Source organism: Pholcus phalangioides, unplaced genomic scaffold (assembly GCF_987345545.1).
Source record: "Pholcus phalangioides strain wild (caught in Gottingen) unplaced genomic scaffold, Ppha-v1.0 ptg000014l_1, whole genome shotgun sequence".
Taxonomy (NCBI): domain Eukaryota; kingdom Metazoa; phylum Arthropoda; class Arachnida; order Araneae; family Pholcidae; genus Pholcus; species Pholcus phalangioides.
In genome coordinates this window covers 11,234,844-11,262,186 of record NW_028301607.1, presented here as the reverse complement: position 1 = coordinate 11,262,186, position 27,343 = coordinate 11,234,844, and the positions used below count along the sequence as shown (strand labels likewise).

The following is a 27,343-nucleotide window of genomic DNA, read 5'->3' as shown; positions in this document are numbered from 1 at the left end:
AAAAATATAAAGCAGCTTCTCCTCTCTCTGAGCATTTTAACTCATTGATAGGACACTGATTCGGACTTTGCTCTACAGGCTCGTATGATTGCCGCTTTGGCTTTTTTGTAGTCATAATTGATATCAATGATGCAATCGACGTTTTACGAAGAGTGAATGAAGATTGATGTGCCAAATACTGGCGAAAGTTTGGTGCTAGGATTAAATTACTTCAAAGACAATTACATCGGACGAGTTTGTCGAAACAATGCCGCAGTCGGCCACTGTTTGAGAAAGCAATTTGGTTCTGTTATAAGCGGGCTGTACATAACGAATCCCGCACGAATAACTATGCAGAAGCAGCTCATCGACGCTTGAAACTCGAATTCGATGCTGACCATTCAACTTTGTGGAAAATTCATAGAATTTTTTTTTTAATTTTAAATTTTAATAACTTGTAAATGTGATCGATGGTAAATCAATCGATTGCAATGATCCGGCAGATTGTCCTGTGTCCAAACGTCTTGCTTCTAGTGGCATTGTGTCCTTCCAAGTGTCCCACGTCCAATAAGCTGCGTCAGAACGTCTTGCTCCGTTCGTCATTGCGTCATCCTGGAACAACTGTTCTCTCAAGCAATTTCCCATAGTCTGAGATCAATGTATATCGGCATTGCGTCCTATTGATATATATTTGACTAGACATTTCCGAAGTTTTGGTCTTCCTAAATCTTTCTTAAAAAATGTACCGTTTTATATTTTCAACGAAGCTTACTTGAATTACTTGACAATTTTTTTAGCTATAATTAGCGACTCCATTTGCCTTTGACAATTTTTTGGCTGTAAATAGCATCTTTACTTGCCTTTGCCAACTTTGCTACTCCTGCAACATGATCTTAGTTGAGAAAATATCAATTTTCTGCAATAAATATAGCCATTTTAAATATTCTGATTCCTGAGTGATATTTTATTTTGTTGCTTTACATAGGTGGAGATATACCACATGCATACACATTAGATCAGTCGGCTCAACCATTGACAATGGGGGAAAGGGGGAACCGGATCTCCGCCCATGCTTCACAGCGTTGCTGACTTTTGTCCAATCCAACAGAGACTACTAAAAAATAAAAAATTTGCAATGAGGCTTGTCAATTGTATATAGTATCGTTAGTACAATATACCACGACTTTATTTTTATTTGTCACGCAGTACATTAAAATTTAAGTAGAGGTTCCACATCGAGAAATAAATTCGATTATTTTTCTTTCCTGCAATTAGCTATGGATAGTGCCAAGTCTGTGGGGGATGCTACTGCTGCTTCAGCACTCGGAAACGTGGTCTCAGTACGTCACTGGCTTCGTTTACGGCACGGCGCTGGTCGCCTTGTTCCTGGTGTCGTCGGTTTTCCATTCCGTCTTCTATTTGGGACGTTTCAGGTAAGAATATTTATTATATGTACAACAATTATTATTCGTTTGATTTTGTAGCATATGCTTGATACTGACGCTGCACGAATATGAACGCTCTTGCTGGACTTCTTTTGGATATTTCTGGATATTATTGGCATTTCGGGAACACAGGGACCGCAACTGATTGTACAATACACTTAACCGTGTTATACCAAGGAAAGTTAAGTTGCCAATCAAAGCAAAAAAAAAGAAGAAAAAAGTCGAAGGGAATGAAATCGCCAATTACAGCCAAAACATTGCCAAAGAAATGAAGTGGCTAATTGCAGCCGAAAAATTGTCAAAGGCAAATGAAGTTGTCAATTGCAGCCAAAAAAATTGGCAACGGCAAGTAAAGATGCCATTTGCAGCCAAAAAATTGACAAAGGTATATGAAGTCGCTAATTACAGCAAAAAAAAATGTCAAAAACACATGGAGTCGCTAATTACAGTCAAAAATTTAATCTCAATTCTTGATTTCAAAAATTCAAGTAAGCTTCGTTGAAAATAAGGGGGGGGGGGAGGAAATGGTAAATTTTTTTATGGAAAATTTAGGAAGACCAAAACTCAGTCTTCAAATGTACAGTCAAATATAGGTCACCTGGTTCATACAAGTTCCTGACCCGCGAGCGGAAGAAGTACCACACATCTGGCCCGCAGACTGAAAAGGTTGTGCACCCTTGATGTAGGTTGTTAGCTGTTGCTATCTACGTCCCAAAGTTACAAGCCTCTCTGTGTATAAAACTTCATTATACAACCCATTACCAACAGTGGTAATTCATTCAACCCAACAACGAAACGAATAACAAAGATAGAGACGTGGTGTTCAACAATTATTTTCCGATGCAAAGATATCCCAGTTTCAAGGGCAAAGTCGGAGAAAGCCTTGAATTGAGGTGGTTTTATGGCTGCGCCAAACGTCGTCGGGGGAGTGGAATCGTATTTCGGTGTGAAATAATCCTATTTATCAACGCAATTACTTAACGCCAAAAACCCATTACACCGAATACTAGGCGTTGTATGGGAAGTCTCTGTGGATTTTTTCATTTTTTTTTTTTTTTTCACTCGGTTATTATTTTCACTGGGAATGGGTAGACGCCATCTATCGTTTCGCTCATCAATCCGCAATGGAAATAGCTCCTGGTTCATCAAACGAAAAAAACAAAAGAAAGATTGAACGTTTAATGGCTTAAAAAAAATCGCTCGCGGAGAGTGCCGATCAGACTTCAGGCATTTTTTTTTGTCGATTTCTCTTTTGGGTGTCTTTCTGTACAGTTCCACTGATAGGGTGTCCTGAAATGGACTCAGTTTTTTAAAAAAGGAGAAATGTCGAGAAAACGCTTTGTGCTTCAAAAAAATAATAATAATTTCGGCAGCAGATTTCTGGAACAGGATACAAAATTTATTCGGGAATCTGCCTCCCGTTGTTAGTGCAAATTATTGAAGACATCCTAACCGAACACGGTGACCCAGTCAATATTCCGAGGAAATTATTGAATACAAATACAGAACACAGCAGACACAATGCCCAACGAGGTGGCTGAAAAAAGATGCCCATAAAAAAATATGGATGTCGAGTACATATCTAAACTACATCCAAAATACAGCAACCCATGCGTATTTAACGCTGTTTTTTTCACCAACATCGCCCCATCTTTCGAATTCAAACATCTCAGCGAATACTGCACCCTAGAAACAAAACGTTCGTGGCATTCATTTTTGATTGGTGCAAGAGCTCCGTTGTCTACATTTTATCGGTAAAAAGAATCCGTGGAATTTATTTTATTGGTCCCAGGTGATTCCTGGGACCAAAGGCTCAGCACAAAAGGCCTGTGGTCTTTATTTGATCGGTGTAAGAGGACCCGTAGCCTGCATTTTATCGGTGCGAAGGATCCGTGGTCTTCATTTTATCGGTGTTAGAGGACTGTTGCGTTAGTTTTATCGGTGCGGATTTTAAGAGATCCGGTGGCCTCCATTTTATTTGTCGTAGCCTTCATTTTATTCGTGAAGAAAAAGGAGAAGGGGTCCGCAAAAAACCTAAAAATCCCTGCTTTGGAACGAATCACCGAGACGCTCTTGTTCATGCAAGATTGTGCTAAACTTCGTCGCTATTCCGAATTTGCTATTTACTTGGAGGAACCGTTTGATAACCACCATTGATGGATGGGCGATGAGTCCGCTCTCCGTTATAGACGTATTACGATTGGATATAGCGATAACACTTTTGCTCAAACGTGGCGGAAGAGTCAGCCTTGCGTTTCCAAGACGCGATGAAAGTGCTGTACAAACATTATCGCACGCGTAAGTAAATGAGAGAAAATATTCGATACGTTTTTTCGGGCTAGCAAATAGCCACATTGCATTTTCTTCACTTCAGGTGCTTCTTTGTAGGTGATTTATCGAGGATAGTGTAGTATGTATCTACATGAAATCTACAATTTTTGTGAAATATACTTTATTTGTTGTCTCCTTTTTTGTAGATCCCTGAAGGAGATTCTCCACTTATGTGACCGGGCGGTCATCTACATATTCATTGCTGCTTCATACACTCCATGGTAAAAACAGTTTTCATTTTGTGTCCGGGGGGGAAAACGACGTTACAATTTTTTTTTCGAAAATGAGATAGCGGTGCCATTTTGTAGCTTTCAATGAATACTATCCCCACGTTCGTTGATTTTTAGGGTAGAACGATTTTAAAGCCGTAAAAAATAGCGATAACGTTTCGGTAAATTTTGGGGAGAGAGAAAACCCCATTTTACTTCCCAAACTCTCAAACTCACTTTTCTCAAAAAATCAAATTTTTGCTGTAAAGTCGTTTTTTGCCTTTGGACCCTTCATTTGTTTCTCATGAATAATATAGTGGAACCTTCCATAACGAACATTCCCGTTAACGGACACTTTTGAAGTCCGCGGAATAGAACTTCAATAAATTTCAATGGACCAATCACATTCCCGTCATCGGGAAAAACTTCCGGCTCCATGGGTGTCCGTTATCGAGAGTTTCCTTTTAAAAGTTTTTGGTGACTTGACAGCAAAGTTTTGGTTCTATCGAATTGGATATAATCATAACCAGATTAAGAATAGGCGTAAACGCATAATCACCCTCCCCCATCAATATTTCCAGTATATCTGTGATTATTACAGCCTTGGTTCTATCGCCAGAGGCAGTTTACTGTCATGCTACTTCCGAAGATGTGGCTGTGTCGGAATATCAATTATTGTGAAACCCCACATTGAACAAAATACTGATTTTACCACTCCTAGATGGAGGACGATGATTCCACCCGGTTAATATAGGTGCCTTACCAAGGCCGAAAACTGAACAGGGTATGACAGGGCACACTGATTATTCTGATCTCTCATTGAATTTACATCTGATATCTTCTCACAGTGTTACACCTCCAAGATGAGAAAGCCGATGTTGGTCTTGCGGCATCAGTGAGGCATGGCCGTCACAGTCCCCGGTGAGATTCGTAGTTGTCACTGATTCTGCATCATTTTCGATACGTACTCTATCACACGTCAGAGTTGCCGTTTCCGAGATGCTACTACCTAGGTATCCTCAGATTCATGGTTTCGCCGCTACACAAATTTTGCCGCTCTTTTCCCATTCGAGTCTAATTACCTTGACCATTCATTCTTTAAATTTGCCGCCCAAGGCCCGCTTTGCGCCGCACTTGTAAACACACTTCTGCCGCTAAGTCACTCTTTTTATAACTCATATGCTTGCTTGCATACTTTCTTGGTCACGCTTCAGGTCGTTCACTTGCTTGCACACTGTTTCAGTGACTTGCACTTGCTCTATTTAAATGTTTTCGCCACTCACCGACATGGTTCCTTGCTCTGTAGGCTTTTTTTTTTTTTTTTTTTTGTCACTCACACACATGCTTGCAAACTCTCTAGGGCACGCTTTCTCGAATTTGCCACCCCCACCGAACTTGCTGCTCTGGGGTGCTAAGCAATCCTATAAATACGAGTCTGGGCGTTCTGCCATTGGACAGCGTTCAACCAGTGTCATAAATGCTTTCCTTGACCCCCCCCCCTTCTCCCCCCCCACACACACACAACGCTGCGTCGAAACAAAGCACCTCCTAACCAGACCATGGCCCACCGCTCTGTAAATGAAGATATTTTAGCAGGTGGTCGAAGGGCCCCCCCCCCCTACTTTTCCATGCTGGGAAATGTGCGTACGTGTTGTGTTATGAACCTAACGTGAAGCATTTCTGTGTAATGTTTGTTATAGGCCTGTTATACCTGCCTCTCTGTGGCGAAACTTTTCAACGCGGAGATCGGCTCGCATTCGCTCTTCGAAGATGGGAACCAAGGGAACCAACTTCAGTCGGCCCTCCGGGTCTTCGCGATGCGAATCCGTCATTATGACCATTCGACCACCACACCGACGAAACAAAGCACCGAACTGGGTTTTTATATTTTGCACGTATCCCTATCCTGAGATGAGTGTCATATGTAGGGCTTCGTCTTTACGCATGGGCTCACACGGGCGGGCCCGGGAGCCTCAAGTACAGGAAGGGGGCTCGTGATAATAAGATCTTTATGGTTATAATTTTCAAGTACGAATGTTGGTAGGCAAGTGCTTCTAGCCAGGTGGGAGAGGGGCTGAAAAATCTCTTTTCCTGTGAGCTTATGATTCTGTTAAGGCAGCACTGTCATATCCACCACTGCATATGACAGAGGTGTATTTATGGTATCGCTGTCTAGTCAATAGAATTTTTTGCCACCCTTTTTCTAGCCTAACTCATTCCTCAAATTTGCCGCACTATAGCCCCCCCCCCCTTTTCTTCTCAATATGCCTTTGTCTCTCAACTCTCTTGGTTATTCACATGCTTTTACACTGACCGCTGTTTTGATTACTTCCGTGGTTGCTCCCTAGACAAGGCCGCAATTACTGGGGAGCAGGCGGTTCTGGTGCACCGGGCTCTGAATCACAAGGGCCGCCAAAATGCTCCCTTGCCCCAGATGACAAAGTATCTAGTTGCTGCCCTGTCCCTGGGTCACTATTTCTGTTGCTCACTGACCCGGTTCCTTGCTCTCCAAGTCACTCTTTCGGTCACGCCCATGATTCCACATTCGATGCTCACTGATCTCTCTCTATATATATATGCCGCTCTTTTCGCCGTTCGCATGCTTGCACACTCTTTAGATAGGTCAGAGAGCAACCAAAAGAGTGGGCGGGCATGGGGGAGTGACCAAAAGAATGATCTAGAGCAGTGTCTCCCAAAATAGGCGATATTGCTCCCCTGGTTGGCGATGGGAGGATCCGGGGGGGGGGGCCGGGGCGGTAAAAGCTTTCGGTTTTGTATAAGATTCTATGAGTTGTTTTAAGTTGGAGGGTGATGAGAAGAATTTTTTTTTGAAAAAAGGGTTGATGGAACGGAAAATTTGGGAAACTATAATGTAGTGGGTGCAAAACGGGTTATCTAACCCGTTTTGCCTCTAACTGCCATGTTTCTCCGTTTTACAAGTCATTCCTATGCCTATACACTCTCAAACTAACTCTTTTTGGTCACTGGTTTGGTTCCTTGCTCTCTAGGTCACTCTTTCGGTCACTGCTACAAACATGCACCCACTACATTATAGTTTCCCAAATTTCCCGTTCCATCAACCCTTTTCTTCAAAAAAAAATTCTTCTCATCACCCTCCAACTTAAAACAACTCATAGAATCTTATACAAAACCGAAAGCTTTTACCGCCCCCCCCCCCGGATCCTTCCATCGCCAACCAGGGGAGCAATATCGCCTATTTTGGGAGACACTGCTCTAGATCATTCTTTTGGTCACTCCCCCGTGCTCGCCCACTCTTTTGGTTGCTCTCTGACCTGATTCCTCTTTATTCGTCGCCTCTCTTAGTCGTTCACGCGCTTGCACACTCAGTAGGTCACTCTTCTGGTAGTTCACTGACCTAGTCCCTTGTTCTCTTGACAAAAGTGGATTTATGGTTTTACCACCCTCCTACAATTCCAATTTTCTTTGACCATTCATTCCTAAAGTTTGCCTCCCCCCCTCGAAAATAGCCACGCTTGGCTACAGCCCCCTTGGCCCCCATCCCCGTGAATACGCCATTGGTCATATTTCGTAATTATTTGCCTTTCGTGCAGGTGATTTCAATATTTTAGACTCGCATGTGTGTGTGTGTATGTTAAGTCTATCCCTTGATTTTCGATTTGTATCAACAATAATGCTTTTTGTGGTAGAGAATTTAATTAATCAACACGTTTTTTTCCCCCTCCTTCAGGCTCGTACTCAAAGAAGCAGAAGCAAACTTCTGGACGGAAAACGTGAATTGGATAGTCTGGATAATGGCTGCTTTCGGCATAGTCTATCAATACTATTTCCATGAGCGGTACATACCTCTATTCTTATTCCACTTTCATCCTTGAAATAAACACGCACATATAATATTATTGTATGTAAATGCAGTCGAATTCGGTTATAACGACATCGAAGATTCTCCGACATTTTGTCGCTACAACCGAGGTTCACGTTTTCAGAAAAAAGATAGCGAGTTAACAGTACGCGTTATAAGACAAAAAAACTGCAATATAGCCACGTGCGGCAAACGAATTTTTTCCTTTAGTGCATGTTAACGTGGATTTCAAACCACTGGCGACAAAAAAAGTCTCGAAGTAATCCTGAGAAGTTAATCCATAAGAGAGTGAATGAAAGACATCCCCTCACCCTTTCACAATCACTCGGTGACCGCAAGAAAGAAATTTCCCTGTCGAACCTCATAGTAAACAAAATTTACATACTGTATTTTGGCGACTTCTGAAGTCGGGTAACACAGTAGCCACCGTATATAAGAATCATTGGTTATAATAATCAACCGCTTATAAGAATCAAAGTGGCAAAACGAAAACCAAACGCTGTTTTAACATAGAAAAATTATCGATTGTAAGAATCAAACAAGAATTTTTCTACTCAAAAACTGTCATCGTTCATCTCAGTGGTGGGAACCTGTAGAATATTTTTACTTATTCACAGGGTTGGTTTTGGAGGACTACTTATTGTCACTTTCACCTTTGTTATGAAGCCATCTCATGTTGACTGTTGCTGTTCCTCCTCCGCCTCCCCCCCCCCCCAAACATTAAGGATCACAAGTTTATTACAGTAAAGTGTGCTTCCTTCCATGAATGACAGAATTTATCCGCAAAAGTTTTATGGGTTTAAGAAAAACTGGGTATTTTTTGTCAAAGAAGTTACTGATAAGCGAATCTATCTGGAACATTGTTTTTCAAAGTGGGCAATATCGCCCCAAGGGCGACAGAAGATCCAGGGGATGGTAGAAGTTACGGTTATAACATAGGATCCTATGGGGTGACTTGAGTTGGGGGCGATGAGTAAAAGAATCGTTCCCTTCTGAACAAATAGTTTGCTAACCTCTGATCTAGAGTTATGAGCTCTGACAATAGTCACGGCCCCCATATCTTGGAGCACAGTCCCTAGGCTAGAATCTTTGGTGGGTCTCGGGCCAGTTTCTTCGAAGCCCCTCTCGAGTGAATTTATAGCATGAATAAACAAAAAGTGATGAGAACCGTCCCGAGACCCAGGGCTGGAGCTCTGTCAGCCCTACCCCTTTTTCTCTTGTGGCCATGAGAATAGTACGGTAGTACTACAATTACTATGCAATACTTTAGTCAATCCACATTGACAGCGAACGATGTCTAATGGCAACGATATGCTACAGATGTTTAAACTAATTTGAAATTTTAGAAATTAAAATATTCAATAAGAAAATTAATAGGGTTTTTTTTTTTTGGTTTTTACTTCAAAAACCATCATACTCTTGCCCGAAGCCCCACCGCCGTGCGTACTCCAATGGTAAAGGGCCGTTCACGTATTACGTTTGCAAATTTTGAGCCATTTTTGACCCCCCCCCCCCCCTTGTCAGCAAAATTTTGTCATCTCTTGGGCATAGGAGACCTCATGCCCCCTATGCCCGGACACATTTCCAGATCACTTGGATCCACGAAATATTTAGAGGCCACTAAAGTGGCTCTGTAGGGTACTTATCAATAGAGGGGAATGTTACTTCAAGTGCCCACAAACTATCGAAAGGTTTTCCTCGTTTTTGGCGCACCGAATAAGATGCCATTAAAAATATTTCATATTTTCATAAAGGGTGGTTGATGACGCGTAAACATTATCCAAACCCCCCCCATCATCAAAATTCAGCAAATCGGAAACCTCCTCCCCATCCCATCTATGCTGACGTAATAGTTGAATGGCCCCTAACTGGAAGAGTAACAGCAAAAAAATTTCCGGATATAAAGATCAACCGCTTATAAGAATCAAAATGATTGAGCAAAACGTGATTCTTATAAAGTGGTGGCCCCCACAAGGGGTAGGCTGACAAGGCTCCAGCCCTGGGGGCCCGGGACGATTTGCACCATTTTTTGTTTTTTTACGCTATAAATTCATCATAAAGGAGGCCCGTGGAAGTCTCGTCGGGGTCCCCGCAAAAGATAACAGCCTAGGGGCCCTGTTTCCAGGATGTGGGGGCCATGGGCTCCTATCAACACGGCGTTGCTACTGTACTGTATTTTGGCGACTTCTGAAGTGGGGTAATTGGTGGGTAATAGCGGGTTTCTTTCATCTATCGCAGTTCAATTTACCGCCGAATGAACTGCGCATGTGTACCTTACAGGGTAGGTAACCAGTGTTGCGTGTGAATAGTTAGTGCTGCCATTTATTTTTCAAACTAAGAGTTAAGTGTAATGATTGAATATGTTTACCTATATATTTAGTTACCGAATATTTAGTTCGCGAGGGCTTCCGAGTTGGATCGTACGAATTCACTTACACACCTCTTACAAATGCACGGGTTTCACTAATTTCGAAGAACAAACAGTCCCATGGGTCGCAAAGCTGGTCGCGCTGCTGAAAAAAAAAGAGAAATAACCTCTACACACTGATTCTGTACGTAAAAACTCGAAATCATGGAATTCGAGCATGTTTTGATGATGCTCTAAAAGGTGCCATAGTTATTGTACCTTACACTGAAGAGCCAAAAAAACAGATATACCTGCCTACTAATATCGTGTAGGGTCCCCGCGAGCCCGCAGAAGCGCCGCAACACGACGTGACATGGACTCGACTAATGTCTGAAGTAGTGCTGGAGGTAATTGACATCATGAATCCTTCGGGGCTGTCTCCACTCCCCTTAAATCCGTAGGAGTAAGAGGGGGTGGAGATCTCTTCTGAACAGCACGTTGCAAGACATCCCAGATATGTTCAATAATGTTCATGTCTGGGAATTTTGGCGGCCAGCGGAAGTGTCGAATGTCAGAAGAGTGTTCCTGGAGCCACTTTGTAGCAATTCTGGACGTGTGGGGTGTCGCATTGTCCTGCTGAAATTGTCCAAGTCCGTCGGAATGCACAATGGACATGAATGGGTGCAGGTGATCAGACAGGATGCTTACGTACCTGTCACCTGTCAGAGTTGTATCTAGACGTATCAGGGGTCCCATATCACGCCAACTGCACACGCCCCATACCATCACAGAGCCTCCACGAGCTTGAACAGTCCCCTGTTGACATGTAGGGTCATGGATTCATGAGGTTGTCTCCATACCCGTACACGTCCATCAGCTCGAAGCAATTGGAACCGAGACTCGTCAGACCAGGCAACGTGTTTCCAGTCCTCAACAGTCCAATGTCGGTGTTGTCGGGCCCAGGGGAGGCGTAAAGCTTTGTGTCGTGCAGTCATCAAGGGTACACGAGTGGGCCTTCGGCTCCGAAAGCCCATATCGATGATGTTTCGTTGAATGGTTCGCACGCTGACACTTGTTGATGGCCCAGCATTGAAATCTGCAGCAATTTACGGAAGGGTTGCGCGTCTGTCACGTTTAATGATTCTCGTCAGTCGTCGTTGGTCCCGTTCTTGCATGATCTTTTTCTGGCCGCAGCGATGTCGTAGATTTAATTTTTTACCGGATTTCCGATATTCACGGCACGCTCGTGAAATGGTCGTACGTGAAAATCCAAATTTCATCGCTACCTCGGAGATGCTATGTCCCCTCTCTCGTGCGCCGACTATAACACCACGTTCAAACTCACTTCAATCTCGATAACCTGCCAGTGCAGCAGCAGTAACCGATCTAACAACTATACCAGACACTTGTTGTGTTATATAGGCGTTGCCGACCGCAGCGCCGTACTCTCATCTCAACCCTCTAGAATAATGTTTTTCTGCATCTTTTGTTAAAAAAATTATTCAATCTCTCAAAATATACACAAGGTTATGTGATAAGATTAGAACCCGGTTATACTGTTTCATCTGTGACGCTCATAAAATTGATAATTAAATACGGATACGCATTATTAAGGTTCTGGAACCTAGATATTTTGTAGGATCTCTTATCTCTCTCCGCATTTCTTTTTAGAGAGATTGGTCCCATATCTCTTTATTTGCATACGCATGCCTGTACCAGTTTTTTTTGGCTCTTCAGTTTACAAGCACTTTCGCGAATTATTGTAACGTTGGATTTTTGACCCTTGGTTTTCCGATGCCGACGTACAAAGAAACTTTCGATCTACTTCGAATGAAAAAAAAAATTATATAAATTCTATTTTTTTCTAAGAATAAATATATTTTATTCATAATTTCAGGTACAAAACGCTTGAAACCCTGTTCTACTTGGTCATCGGAACGACTCCAGCCGTCGCGATTTGGTACATGGTAAGACCCGCATTTTTTAAATAATTTCGATTGTATATATATGTGTTTTCCACTTATAAATTTTCCATTTCAATTATGGTCAGGGGGGGCCCCCGACTTTAACTCTGGTGGGGCGAAGCCATAGACAATTAGAGGCGGGCGTGTCTAAGGTTAAAGTCGTTTGGTTAGTTGGTGAATATATATTGTTCGAAATTTGTTGGGGAGGGGGGGGGGAGTAATTGCTCCACTCGCCCAATCGGGCCCTGATCGGTCGTGTTTTCGAACGATACAGAATATCTGACAGACCGGGACCGTAGCCAGAAATTTATTTCGGGGAGTGGGGGGGGGGAGGGTGACGACTAGTATTTTGGGAGGGGAGGACCAGGCCTACAACGATACAATTCACCCATAGTTAGAAAAACTGATGGCAGATGACGGCACTACACATAAGAATTACACAGAAACAAACTTCACGTCAGGTTCACTATACGTGCAACGCTCATTCCAACATGTACCAATTCGTTAGAAGTTACGGAGAGGAATGTGCACGAGGTGAGTGTGTGGTTTAGTAATAGTAGTGTTTCGGGGGGGACCAAAGAGGTAGAACAATAGATTTAACAATGTTATCCAATAAAAATCAGTAATTTTCTAACATCTCCGCTACGGCAGGACCACCCCCCCCCCTTCCCCACACACACACCGTTACGGCGCGGGGGGATAATTCATGGAGAATCAAAGGTAATTCATGGAGTTGGGAAGTAACCGTGGCATTCTCATAGGCTATCCAATCGTAAATGCTCAACCCATGGGCAGTGGGCCAAATGTGATCCTCGAAGTCATCTGATGCGGCTCGCAACCTCAAACCTAATTTTGTAAAAATGAACTATAAACGGCACATTTCCAGATCACTTAAGTGGCCCGTGGCACATTCCTAGATCAATTAAGTTACACGCATCATATTTACACAGCACTTGAGAGTCCCCAGCACAGTTCTACAGCCATGGTCGTTTATAAGGGTGGGGGACTGACAGGGCTCCAGCCCTGGGCTCGGGACAATTACCATCGTTTATTTTTTGGTTTTTCATCCTATAAATTCACAAAAGAAGGGCCTGTGAAAAGGCTGGTCTGGAGGCCCGCTAAAGATCTCAACCTAGGGTCAACTTAGCTCCAGGATGTGGGGTCCTTGTCCAGAGCACTTGAGTGCTTGAGTGACCCGCGGCACAGGTATATATCACACAAGGGGTTCGCGACACAAATTTCCAAAACACCGAAGTGACGCACGGTGCAGTTCCACTTCACTCAAGTGGCTTGAGACACAAATGATTTCCTTACCATTTAAGTGGCCTATAAGGCCCATTAACAGATCACTTGAATGACTCGTGACGTTGTTTCTGATCACAAAGTGTTTCGCGACAAATTTAAAGAGCACTTAATGGTACGCGGAACATACCCAAATCTTTCAAGTACATTGCTCATGCATAATTAGGCACAGTTTCATTATCCGGAATGATTAGCGGTCCCCCCCCCCCAGATTATTCTAAGCAACCAGTGGCGCTATTCCAGATCACTCATTTAAGTGGCCTGTGACGCATTTTCACATCAACGAAGAGCGGCCCGCACTCTGCTAAAGGTTGAACACCCTTAAGCTATCTTATACCAGACTGGGGTAAAGCTCCCAATCATTGTATCGCGGGTTTCTCGAGCGCCTCGAGACCGACGGGTGGGGTTTCCGATAGATACCTGGAGTGCTATCCTCAGCAGCGCCGTATTAACGAATGGGCTCACCCGGGAACTGTCCTCTGGCCTCAAATGAAGAGGGGGTTTGACAAAAAAGAGATACAGTTGAAATTTTTGAGAGCATGCATATATAATTTGCCTCAAGAAAAAGGTAATTACCTTTGGTAGGGCCTCCGGAAAATCACTTGGCCCGGGAGCCCATGATACTCTCAAGACTGCCCTGATCTCCAGGGATTCAACGATCCTACAAAAAAAATCTTAGGATTACTGCTCTAAAACAAAAAACTCTTTAATAGCCAACAAATGGTGTGTCTTCAATGCATTTTCGCGAACCTACATTTAGTAGACCTCCTCAAATTCTCTACCAGAGAAGCAATGCATGAGGGTTTCGTATAAACCAACTTCACGGACTTTCTCGTGCGTCCTTTTGACTTCTCCCACCCAGTCCTTTATTGTCTCCCCGGTGGTTTTCATGAACTCCTCCAACGACCAATCAGAGCCACCAGCCTCCGTGTCCGCATCATCTGTCATATCCCCGTCCGTGGGAACCTTCACACCGTTAGTCTTATCTGCATCCAGATCACCGATCTTATCCAACTGGCTGAGCACGTTCTTTATGATGTCGTTGACATTCTGCATGTTGGACACTGCGTCTGACACCGCTCCCTGGAAATCTTTGAAAACTCCCGGCAAGGTTCTGACTTTATTCAGGTTCTCTTCGATTGTCTCGATGCCGCTCAGGCCGAATATGCTGCCGGACAAGCCCATGATCTGACTTTTGTTTTTGAGCCAACCCCGCATCTTCTCTTTCGCTTCACGCACGCGGTTCGCGTAGCTGTCGAACTCTGTACTTTCTCCTTCCGAAGCACCTCGGCTGGCGGTTCCTTCTTCGTGTAAAACGTGCTCGATCAACTGATCCTTCAGTCGTTCGTAAAATATCTTTTTGCTGTTCGGAGTCAAGTGCTTCGTGACGTCTTGGATCGGCTTCACGATCTCTTCCCCTTCCCCGAGAACTTCTCTGAATGCGGCATTGGCTATTTGCTTCCTTTCGATTTCTTTCAACTTCTCAGAGGTGAAGCCGTACACGACCCGAGGGAAAATGTTTTTGAATTCCAAATGGCGGAGGATAAGAGACAAGTCGACGTCAAGCTTATGCCATTCCACTCGCGGCAATCCGTCGCCTTTCTCCAGTCGGGCGTGGACTTCAGAGAGGAAACGTAGAGTTCCGTCGTCCATAAGCGAGTTCATGATCGAGTCCGTGTAGCGATTATCTTCGTCCATACATAAAACCCCTTCAAACTCGGAGAAATCCAAGACCTGTCTACCGCAACCCATGTTGTTGGCGTACTGGTGACCAAGGCATTGGAAGATCTTCCCTTCGATGGCAGCTAAATTTTCAGGCTTGCACATCGTGTAAGAACTAAACAGGTGAAGGCCAAGCATAGAAATCACGAGCGATGCGACAAATACCATTCCCACGTATGATAGTCCCAAGGTCCGAATGGTATGAAGCTCCGAACGCAGTTGATTTTCGAGCATCTCTGGCCATTCGGCGAAGTGATCCATCAATCCTGAACATTTGGTGCTGTCCGCGTGTGGTAGGTCTTGCGTCATGACACCCACAGAGTTTTTATTCGTACGCACCGAAGGAAAATGGGGAAACAGCCGGGCTTGCTCAGTCACGTTGATCTCATCCAGGACATCTACATCGCTAGAGTCGCTCTCGCCACAAGTCAACAAGGAAGAAGCCATTGAGGTGATGAGAATACAGTTTTTGACATCCATATCATACCCTTGGAAGACACCATCGGCTGCCGTTTCGAGAGACTCGTGGCTAAGTTTTTCGATGCTATCTCCGTCATCGTCACAGTCAGGCTCGATATCATTATTCCTTTCCGCGTCGTCGGTGTGTTCTGATCCGATGCCAGAATCCGGCGCAACCCATGTCTCCAGGATAGGTGTTTTCTCAGCTCCCGATTCTTCAGATTTCGACACCATTAGCCATTCCTTGCTATCCAGACTATTCTCCAGGGACGACATCCTGAGACTTCAACACTAGTACTTGAATAAAGAAACTCCAAAATCTTTTCCCGAAAGCATCAAATTTATGAGAAGAGCGAGTTGTTACACGAAATCTTCGAACGATTAATACTAAATTTTTGTCGATTTAAAAGAAACGTAATGAATTTTTAATTTCATTTGGATCGCGTTCTACAAACAGAGCGTGAGCTGATGAATAACTCGAGCGCATTTCGGCTTGGGTGGATCGAAAGGAAAGCCGTTATTTGAGTTGAATTAAATTCTTATTGAATAGGCTGACCATATTTCCTCAAGGAAAATACGGAATATGTAGAGATTTCCAAATACGGGCCATCGCTAATTATTGCCAAAAGTGAGCAAACTTGCCAACTATTGCACTAATCTCTGAAAAATCGTCAATGTCAGGAAATGAAGCATCGCTGGAAATTGCAGGTGATCAAAAATGTGACCTAGATCACGTGCAATCATGTGAATCACCAAAAGAGTGTGCAGGCATGTGAATGACCGAAACAGCGTGCAAGCATGTTGATGACTAAAGCCGAGCACATAGTGGAACGAAGAGGTACGCGATACAAGAATTTCGAGATAGTAAGAAAACATTGCATAGGGAGGTGGAGAAAGACATGTCCGCACATAGTCAAAGAAAAAGAAGATAGAGATAATGACCAGAGGGGTTCTCTGAAATGTAAGGGTGTGATGATGATTCCCTCCGCAGAAGAGGGAAAGAAAAAAAAGGGAAGAAATATTCATCAATCAGCAGATCGAGGTGAAAACAAACAGGTTTGTTCAAGTCGCGCCCCTCGTTGTGTGGCCTCTTTCTGTCCTTCACCTCGCTTAGCGAGTATGTGCCGTGTAGAACAAAACAATACAATTGTTTTCGTCGCCAGTCGCTATTATATACTCCCGTACCTCTTGGTCGCCGCACTATGTGCGCGGCCTAAGAAACTACTACTATGTGAGCAACCGAAATAGTGAGACAGAAGCGTACTTACAGGGTCGGGAGGAGGCGGGCGCTAAGCCAATATCCCCCTATAGATGAGATCATATCTATAACGGCCGTATTCACCGACAGAGTTTAACTGCAATCGCGGGTTAAACTCAGTCGGTGAATACGGCCGTAAGTGGTGTTGGATAAGCTGGCTTTAGCGCTGGTCGTGAAATTTGAGGAATGAGTGGTCAAGAAAATTTGACTGGAATGAGTGGGAAGGGCGGCCGAATTTGTTCAATTCCATAATACGCCTCTGCGTGTAACTGAGACTAGTTTTTCTTTGACATCTAAGAAAACATCAATCTTCAGTAAAAACTAGCAAGACGGTAAAAATCTAGTGCGTGAGTACTTCATCAAATGATTCCTCTCGATGATGATAGCGACAAGCAAAAAGAGAGAGAGAAAGAGAGAGAGCGTTGTCGTCACTTTATTCACCTGATCATACGGCAAGAAGATTATTGATGTTAGATGGTCCTTAATGTTCCCGGAACGTGATAGAAACTCTTCCACACACAGCAGCAGGGTTGTCTCTTCCATCAACTTTAAGGAATAAAGTCATGATCCGACATCACGAAGTACGACCATTAGAACAAATCGCGTGCGCGGAACATCTCTGAGGGAATAAAAATAAGATCCATTTTCGAGAGCCGCCCATTAAAACTGCATACCATCGCTTTCGTGTCTGTTCCCCCTCTGCCCTTGTTATTAAAAGTGATCGATACTTATTGGAAGAAATGTGGGCACTTCCGTTTGTTTTTTCAAACATCTTTCCCTTAGTTATCGTCATTGAGAGGTAATTTACAACCATTTTGCCCCCGAAAAGGTTAGTTGTGTCAGTCGTGGAGTTACCAGAGCCCAAAACTCAGGAATGAGGATTCGTGTGTGCGCGCGCACCCTCTGCAACGCCACTTACTTATGTGTGTTCACACAACACCTGACACCAATATACGCTGTCATATAAAACAAGTTTCCAAACCGGAACGGAACCGATTTTAATGATGTACAGTGAAACCTCACTGCGATACTCGATCTCGAACTACGTATAAATCCCTCTCTACAACAGAAATCTTCAACGCATGGCCCGCGGCCCACACTTGGCCCTCGGAACTTTTTGTTGTGGCTCGCCGATCATTTTCAGAAAACGGTTGAAAACGTTTAAAAAATTATCTATTGCAGAATTGATGAAATAAACGAATGCCGGAACAAATTGATGAAAATTCAGAATTACTAAAAGAAATAATTTCAGAATTTTTCAAACAAATAATTTAAGAATTTGGTGAAGAAAATCAACTTATTAATAAATCAATGAGAGAAATAGTTTCGTAATTTCCGATATAAATTATTTCACGATCAATAAAAGAATAATTGCATAATTATTGAAAAAAGTTATCTCAAGATATATCGAGAAAGAAAATTATTTCAAAATTACTGAAATAAATAATTGAAGAACCATTTGAAATGATTTAAGATTAAAATTAATCTCAGAATTAATTAATTTTATCAGTAATCGATGATAAACTTTTTCAGAATTAGTGAAAAGAAATTGTTTCAGAACTTATCAAGAAATTAGTAATTAATAAAATGAATAATTTCCAGATAAATAATAAATAAAAAGAATTTAATAAGAATAATTTCCAGAATATACATAAAAAGTCTTCGTTTCTCTCCCTGTTTAATATAAAATGCTCGGGGCCGGTAAGAAACTTTACAGTCCGTGGGTTCGAAATCTGGTGTTTTCTGTGAAAGCGTGGCTGCTTGCAGCGATTTCCAGCGACAAGTAGCAGCATACAGGCATTTTGCTGCATTTCTACAAGCAAAAAAAATAAAAAGAGGCAAAAATTATATCAATTTAAACAGAAAAATAGGAAGGAAAATTACATTACACATAAAAATCAGGACTATTTTAAAAAAGATAAAGCACAAATTCATCTCCCCAAATGAAATTTCAACTTTAAACGCGTTTTTCCTCAAAATAGGTTTTTTTGACGATTGCGCGCGTGATATCTTAAGAACTAACATTCAGATGACTATGAAATTTGGTAGGAATGTGCTCCTGTGGTCTAGGTGCAAAGAATGAAACTCAATGGCGTTGATACACTCAAGTATAAAAATTTTATAAAATTTTAAAAAATTCAGGAAAAAATTGAATTTTTAGTTTTTAAATTTTTAAAAAAATGCTTATAACTAACATATCTTCAAATGGCTGCTTCATTCTATTAAACAGTTAATTCTGAACACGATAACAATTTTTTTAATTAAAAAATACGCATAAATGAAGCTGAAATCGTGCGCGCAGTGACTGTCTGACTGAGGTAGATGCATTTTCTCAGGGCGTGCCGAGTCTTTACGACTCTCATAAGCTTCCCTGTTCGATGTTGTTTCGTACGAGCTGGATGAAGAAGTTAAGAAACTGTTTGTATGTGATAATTTAGTGTGTTAGTGTACGTGTATAAGAGGCGTATCAATAAAATTTACAGCCTATGCTGTACTCAGAGAGAGTATATGTCAAATTAATTGAGATCATTTTAGAAAATATGAATTCGATAAGTTGTGGCTTACTTATCACAGAAATTTGGAATTTGTAGAGCTACGTTTGAAGGAAGTGAAGTATCAAAATTTTACAGAATCTAACTGTCAATTATCTCAGCAAACAATTGACAAAAAAAATGTGGAATTCTGCACCTAACGGTTACAACAGAGTATATGTATTGTTCATTCTAATGAATTTGCGTGATTAAATACAATATAGATGATTACATGTGGATACAAGATTAAATGCGATAAATATAGGTAGGCGTTCAGTATTTTTTATGCAACACTATGAATCCAATCAATGAAGTGAGAATTAGAAGAACTATTTACATTTTTACAAAACTAAACCAATTCACTGACCCATATCAGGCCAATATGTTCTTGAGGTCGAAGAAACCTCAACATCTCTCCCGCGAGATGTCTTATGTGCTGATATTCTGATGTTTCAGCCCTATCGAAATATCCTCTACATAGTTTGACTAAATAGTCATGTATGGTTTGAATGTTCAAATCCTTCATTATGTCAAGATTTCTGATTCCGGACTATATGGTGGATGCATCAAAACTTTCCAACCAAGCTCCCGGAGTTTCTGGCGGGTCACTATAGACGTGTGTGGCCTGGCGTTGTCCTGATGGAAAACAACACCTCTCCTGGAGCTTGGTTGGAAAGTTTTGATGCATCCATCATATAGTCCGGACCTGGCACCAAGCGATTACCATGTTTCTCTTGCATTGAAAAACTTCCTTAGTGACAAGAAATTGGCATCAAGAGAAGATTGCTAAAGTTTTTCGCCAATAGGGACCAAGACTTCGATGAGAGAGGCATTATGAAGCTGCCTTTAAAATGGCAACAAATTATAGAACAAAACGGTGCATATTTGACCGAAATTGGTAAACCGAAATATGTTAAATAAAGTCTTGAAGTTCACGTAAAAATAATGGATTTCTTTTTCCCCAACCTATTATTTGAATGCGGTTTGCAAGAAAGTTATTCTCTTTTGAAGGGAGGATTTTTCCCCCGTCCTCCAGAAAAAAAAACACCAGTTCACATTTTCGTCGACAGAGGGCGCTGCTCGAAAGCAAATTCGGATTACTTGAACCTCACCCTTTCTTCTATCTCTTCTGTGTCCGAAACGTTCGTAAAGCTTTAGTGATGCGGCTGAGGTAAAACAACATCACAATGAAAACCTCATGTAAGCGCCAGTTACAGGAAAATTCAGAAATGAGCAGTCATAATATTTTTTAATAGAACTCTGATTTAAATATTTCCAGTGAGTTGCTTTCGTACAACGCTCTCTATCGACAAAGATTTGAACTTTTTTCTGTACCAAAATAAGAATCCCCTCCACAAAGAGAGGATAAAAGGAGCGAAAATAACTTTTCACAAACCGCATATTCAAATGCACCAATTCCCTCAATTTGTTTTTATGAATTTATAAACTATTTATGAATTTACGAGACACTCCATGTATGGAGAACTGAATTAAATGGTCGTTGATGCTTTCTATTTTTGTTTCAGAGAGAACCGTCAGGGCTGCGGGAACTAGCCATTGGCGGGCTCATCTACATCATAGGAGTCGTGTTCTTCAAAAGCGACGGCATCATACCATGCGCTCACGCAATCTGGCACGTCTTCGTTAACGTGGGGGCTTCCTTCCATTTCTACGCTGTATACAAGTATCTCATCATCTCACATAAAGAAAACGTTATTCTGGGAGGCGAAGGAATCGTCGATTCCTGACGCGGGACAATCCCTCATTTTTTTTTTCATTGACCAAGAAAAAAAATTCCTGTTTCCATTCCATTTTTAACCTTGTCGATACGTTTGTGTGAAGAATGAGTACATTTACAAAATCTTGAACCAAAGTATTCTCCATTACATTCAACGCTAGTATAAGCAACACACTCAAAATTTGTTTTTGAGCGAATATAGTATTAACTCTTTATAGAAATTCGGTGCTGTTATACAGAGAAATACGAGTTTTTTTTAAAAAAAATAGCATATTTTCAGACAAAATTTCATTTTTTTTTAGGAAAATAGCTCAAAATATTTGAAATTTTTAGGACATCTTCACAGTCACTGATGCACATTTTTTTTTTATGAGCACTTGGTGACTCTCGAAGAATTGGACTTACGATGATTCACAAACAAGGCGTCCCACAAATTCGTAAATAGCTTAAAAACTCGTAAAAACTGAAGGAATCGGTATATTGGAATTCGGTTTGCACAGAAAAGTTGTTCTCACGCAGGAGGAATTTTTTTGGGTTTAGGGAAAAAAAACTTAGTTCAAATTTTTGTCGATAGAGCGAGCCGGTTGAAAGGAAATCACTAGAAATGTGTAAATCAGAGCCCAGAGCCGCTTTTAGGCGGGGCCGTAATTAGGATTTTTTTCCGCCTACGCAACTTTAAAATTCAATTTTATAACGGGTGTTCTTTGTTCCCACCTAAAATTGTCGCCCCCCTAAATTTTTCTGCCCAACTAGTTACGACCCTGTCATAGGTGTGTGCGACAGGTGCAGTCACACCAGGCCCTGCGTTACGGAGGAGGTGGCGCATTTATATGTAGTGATAATAATTTCTTTCATAAAATTCTGAATTTCCACCCCAATTCTGGAATATTATGTCTTTCATTTATTCTGAATTTTCATAGGTGCTGGAATTATCTCAGTCAATTATTTTTATTATTTTCAGTACATCGATTCTGAATTTTCATTAGTTTTCAGACAATTTTTCTTTGATCATTGATCATTTTTGTCGCACCACGGTCATTTTCTGCACACGAGGGCTAATTAGACCAGGACCTACAATTTATTGCCGATTCCGAACGGCAGGCTTGTTTTTTATACTCATTTAGAGGTTGGTGCGCAATTCTGTATGGATATTTTTTAGAATTTCTGTATATTTTGGAATAATGTACGAATTTTTGAATGCCCAATTTTTCCCCGTTCCACCTCGACATAAAATCGGAGCAAATGGTGGGGGGCCGAAATTATTAAGACACGTCTTGATCCGCTATTATTTTCGCACCGGGAACAGCGTCTGTTAAGAGGGATCCTGTATGACCCTGAGCGACCCTATCATAGCCCCATGAAGTACAAGGTGTACTACTAACAGGTCATTTTTCTGAGTTTTCCCGTCACTTTCGCTTAAATGAGGTTTTCGTTCTGACGTCGACATTGGTGAGATAAAGTTGTTTAAGTTGTTTTACCTCAGCTACGAATCGCTGGCTGAAGCTTTACGAATGTTTCGCACACAGAAAATATTGGAGGAAGGTTCAAGTCCAATCACTTTTGCCGGAATTTCGTGCAGCACCCTCTATCTACAAAAATTTTAACCATTTTTTTTCTAAGCAAAAAAAATATCCCCCCCCCCCCCTTCTTCGTGGGAATAACTTTTCACAAGCTGCATATACCAATTGCCTCAATTTTTATGAATTTTAAAACTATTTAAGAATTTATGGGGCACCCTGTATATTATGAAGAAAAATATGGTTTGCACATTTCACTCATAAAATTCCAAGTAATTACTATTCTAACATACGTACTATATAGGATACTATAGGATACAAGCTCTTCATTACAAAGAATTACAGAATACTGCTAAGGCCAGCATCACACTATAAAAGATTTATAAAAGTTCTTTTATGAAACTCAAAAACCAATAAGCCTATTGGTTACATTCGAGCAAATATAACCAATAGGCTTATTGGCTGGGTTTTTTTTTTCAAATTTTGTAAAAGATATTTTATCAAACTTTTATAATGTAATCCCAGTCTATGAGCAATTTAATCTTTTTGATAATCCAAGGCGAAGGGGGAAAGAAAAGGGCCAATATATGGCCAAAAAAAGCTCATCTTCCACATTCTCCAATTAGATTGGGATTTTACTAATTGTTTTATGCATATACAGTAGAGGTAGTAGTTGTTTCTCAAGGTGTGCGTCGCGGAGAGCTAGAGATACTAATTTGTGTGCATATTTATGCTTTGAAGTGGTTCTGTTTATAAGGGAAAACATCCACTTAACTATCCTGGCGAGCCGCAGATGAACCATGAATTGGGTAAGGGAGCCGAGAGCGACGAAAGTTTGAGAACCACTGGAGTAGCCTCACATGATGGACATTCTCCGTTAGTGAACAGTTCCTGTTAACAGACACTTTTTGAATCCTGTAGAATCAGGAAGAAGGGCAAAGTTCTGAAGGGTGAAGAATCTAAGAAAGGGCGAAGGAGCGGGGGATTCATTAGAGGGAGTTATAGAGGATTCTGTATCTGCTTATGAGTCCCATGGGTGTCTGTTTTTATACACATTCGAGGATTTTAGTTAGTTACACGAGTATAAAAAAAATCTCACATATGGCTCATTTATTCTAGCATTTCGAAAGTGAGTTCAAATGATATATTGACTCACACAGATCTTCCAGATCTGAATATTTTAGGAAGTAATGTATTACATGGTCGGGGGATGATGACTGATAAATAGATCTTTTTCATGCCAAAATGTTATAGATTTTCAGCACGAACATTTATATGATGTGTTTTCTTTCGAAAAGCCCAATAATCGTTCAATAAACAAATTAGTATATTAATGTGTAAAGAGTGGCGATCAATGTAAACACAAGATCGCTCACCTTGAAGGGATGAAAATACCCTTCTCAGTGTAAAATTAGATGACTAAAATTCACGACATAGACCATATCAAACTGCCTAGCTGATTCTGATAACGATATGACCTACTGCATGAATACACAGAAATTCTGTAAATTTCTGTTCGTCTTCCTCCACCTCAATACACAGGCTATGCTCAAGAGCTCTTCCTGTCTGTGTTTTATTTTGACTTTTTTTTTAAACAAAGCATTCTCAGAGATCAAAGAATAATCATTTTTACTCGCTTCAGAGATTTCACTAGTTTCTAATGCGAGTGTTTTTACTCACAGTGGATTTACTCAGTGAACGAAAACTGCGTATTAGTATCATTTGAAATTGAAGCACGAATGCGAGCCGGTCTCTCATTCGAAGTCTCTCAGCAGAGAGCAGGCAGACCTACAACAGGATGCAAAATTCATGTAGCAGTGAAAATTCAAGAATTTACCATCTTCACTTCAAAATGTTGAAGCAGGAATATCATCAGCAAGAACACGAAACAAGCACAACTCAGACAACATAAATACAGTGGGGGCACACATACATTCAGAACACTTATTCCGACATGTACTAATTCATTAGAAATTCTGCAGAGGAATGTGTACACGGTGCATGTTCGGTTGAGTAGTAGTAGTACAGTGGAACCTTGATATAACGATACGCTGCGGACCAAGAAAAAATATAAATGTGGAGGGATTGTATCATTACACCGAGAGGCAGCAGTTTAACATTAGGATATATAAATTTCCAAAGAAGACTTGAAAAAATGTCGTTGTAGATAACGATCTGCCACACAAACTATTGATCGTTATATCGAGTATCGTTGTAGTAAGGTTTCACTGTGTAATATAAGGGTAGATCACATGAAAACAGAACAGTTGTAATTTAGTTTATTTTTGCATGTAATGAGTGTGGCGAAATTTTGTGTAGAGGTAGAGCGGAATATATATGGAAGGCAACCCCTACTGCGCGCGGAATGGACTTGCTTAGGAGCCGAACGGGATCACGTTATATTTGTTGGTGGTCGGCCGTCAGTATCGTCCAATAGACAATCGGTTGTTTTTTAGTCCGCGAAATGTTTACGAGTAAAGAAAATGCTGCTTTTGTTTACTCCTAAGAATGTTGCTACTCATTTTTTAGCATCAGGAGTTGGCGAAATGCATTGGCAAAAGAGGGCAGAGTGTACAGTGAACATGCGCTGTCATTGACTTGTGTGCAGGACTGACACAAGTGTTTCCACTGTGCCCTCACTTTCCTGTAGTAGAAGTAGAGTTCCTATGTAATGAATGCATGAACGAAACAAACGCACTCCTACCTTCTTGCTGATGTCCCTTATTGTGTACAGTTATTTGGGGTTGATTATCTGGTCGACTTCTTTTACCGAAGTGTCCGTGATGACGAGGTGACTTTGACCAGGTAGCGAGCGTATCACCATTGAAAGATTCCTGTCCTTTGCGGAAACACATATGCCAGTCCTGCATACGAGTCAATGACAGTGCATGTTCGCCGTACATTCTGCCCTCTTTCGCCGATGCATTTCGCGAACTCAAACCTCCTCCTGCCACTAAAAAACAAATACTACCAAGTTGCTCTTTGTTACTCGAAAACATTCTGCAGATGCAGGCGAAAAAACAACCTATTGCATGTTGGACGATAGTCCACCAACCGCCAGCGCATATCACGTGATTCCGGACAACTACCTAGGACGAGTCCATTCCCCAGAGTAGGGGTTACCTTCTTTATATCCGACCCTACCTCCGCGCAGTTTCGCCACTCATACAAAAATAAATCAAATCATAACAAATGTTTCCATTTTCATTTGATCCACCCATATATAAGCACTGATATTGAAATGAAAATGATTTAATCCCTCCCGCCCCCTTTGGTTTCATGATTACCTTGTGCTTCTGTAAAAGTTCATTTCACATTTCATCTGCCAGCAAACAGTGTTGCCTTTCCCTATCAAGCGTGGTTCAAACTAAAAACTTCAATGCTAAAATAGTTGCCGTAAGCATTTGAATCGGGAGGATTTCCAAAAACCGCATGCAATCTTTGAAAAATTATCACCCCCACATATTCACATACACTATTAAGCATTTGCCATTGAAAAAAAAAAAAAAAGTTTTTAGAAAAAGTTGGATATTTTAAAAAGTACAATTCAGTCCAACACATTTTTAGGGTGAACCTTTAAAACTTTTATATAAAAACAATTTTATTTTCTGAAATATATTCTATATATGCCACATATATGAATGTGTGAATATATATATCACATTTTTAATCTTGAACTATTACCACTTAAAAGCACATACACAAAACAACAGCGGAATTTGAGTATTTTAATGATACAGTTAGAGACCTCGACATAAGTCAGCTCTGAACAATAAATTAATTCATATCAGAGGTGACTAATTTTTAACTAAATTGGATGATTACAGTAGAGTCTCGAAAATCTGAGCCCCAAAAGTTTGAGTTTCCGGATATTCTCAGACGCATTGAAAAATTTAAAATTTCCTTCTTGATACACCCCTCATTTGTTCTTTTTTTTCCTCCAAGAACCAAACTTTTTAATTTTTTCCCCAGGAATGCTACATAGCATTTATATATTGTACAATAATTTCAGTTTGAAAGGGAATAGGCAACCCCGGCCCTATAATGGGTAACTGGAGCAATAAAATATTAGACTCCTTTGAATGGGTGTAGACCATTTAAACTTTCGGGGGTAGCTGAGAAAGAACAAGTTTGACTGTTTTTTTCATAATGTTGAATAATGGCATTTTCCCCTAATTGCTTACGTAAAATCATTGGAAAGGCAGTTGAAAGCTATGTCTCTCTCAGCATCATTTCACCATCAATATCATCCCCAACTCTTCTCAATGGTGGATTTATAACATTTTTTATTCTCATAACTCAAATTTTTCGATAATCTAAGATGACTTCAATCCCATCCACATCGGATTATTCAAACTCTACTGTAAGATACTACATCTATAGGTGCCAATTCCCAGACTTCAAAAATTTGTAGTTTGTCAGATGATGAAATGGGGTTGCCTAAGATAAAATGTCATACAAATGAAAGAGGGGTTTACCATTTCGCTTGAGTGATGAGCATCTTCACAAATCAGTAGTTACAGTGGATGTTATAAATCGTTTCATTTCCCCTGTAATTACCAAAATCTAAAGATACCCACCACTCGAGTGTGCGTTGATTATACATTCTCAATCACCATGGCCGAATGGCACATTTCGCTATTCTGCTAACAATGTCTGTGAAAAGCTGATATTCCTTGTGGCACATTTATGCAATTAAA

General features: G+C 41.1%; 1 protein-coding gene across 2 annotated transcripts in view; it reads left to right on the top strand.

The window, feature by feature from the left end:
• The window catches only part of LOC149078143 (monocyte to macrophage differentiation factor), a 46,232-nt gene extending 23,485 nt beyond the window's left edge, over window positions 1-22,747 (top strand). Inside the window, exons 3-7 of one of the 2 annotated variants that reach the window (XM_089241736.1) lie at window positions 1,255-1,412; window positions 3,902-3,976; window positions 7,674-7,781; window positions 12,050-12,119; window positions 20,915-22,747. In XM_089241736.1, coding sequence (XP_089097862.1) covers window positions 1,255-1,412; window positions 3,902-3,976; window positions 7,674-7,781; window positions 12,050-12,119; window positions 20,915-21,136 — 633 coding nt within the window. In that variant the 3' untranslated portion in view covers window positions 21,137-22,747. The remainder of the gene's footprint in view (window positions 1-1,254; window positions 1,413-3,901; window positions 3,977-7,673; window positions 7,782-12,049; window positions 12,120-20,914) is intronic. The other variant, XM_089241735.1, reaches the window with a different exon arrangement.
• The last annotated feature ends 4,596 nt before the right edge of the window (window positions 22,748-27,343 follow it).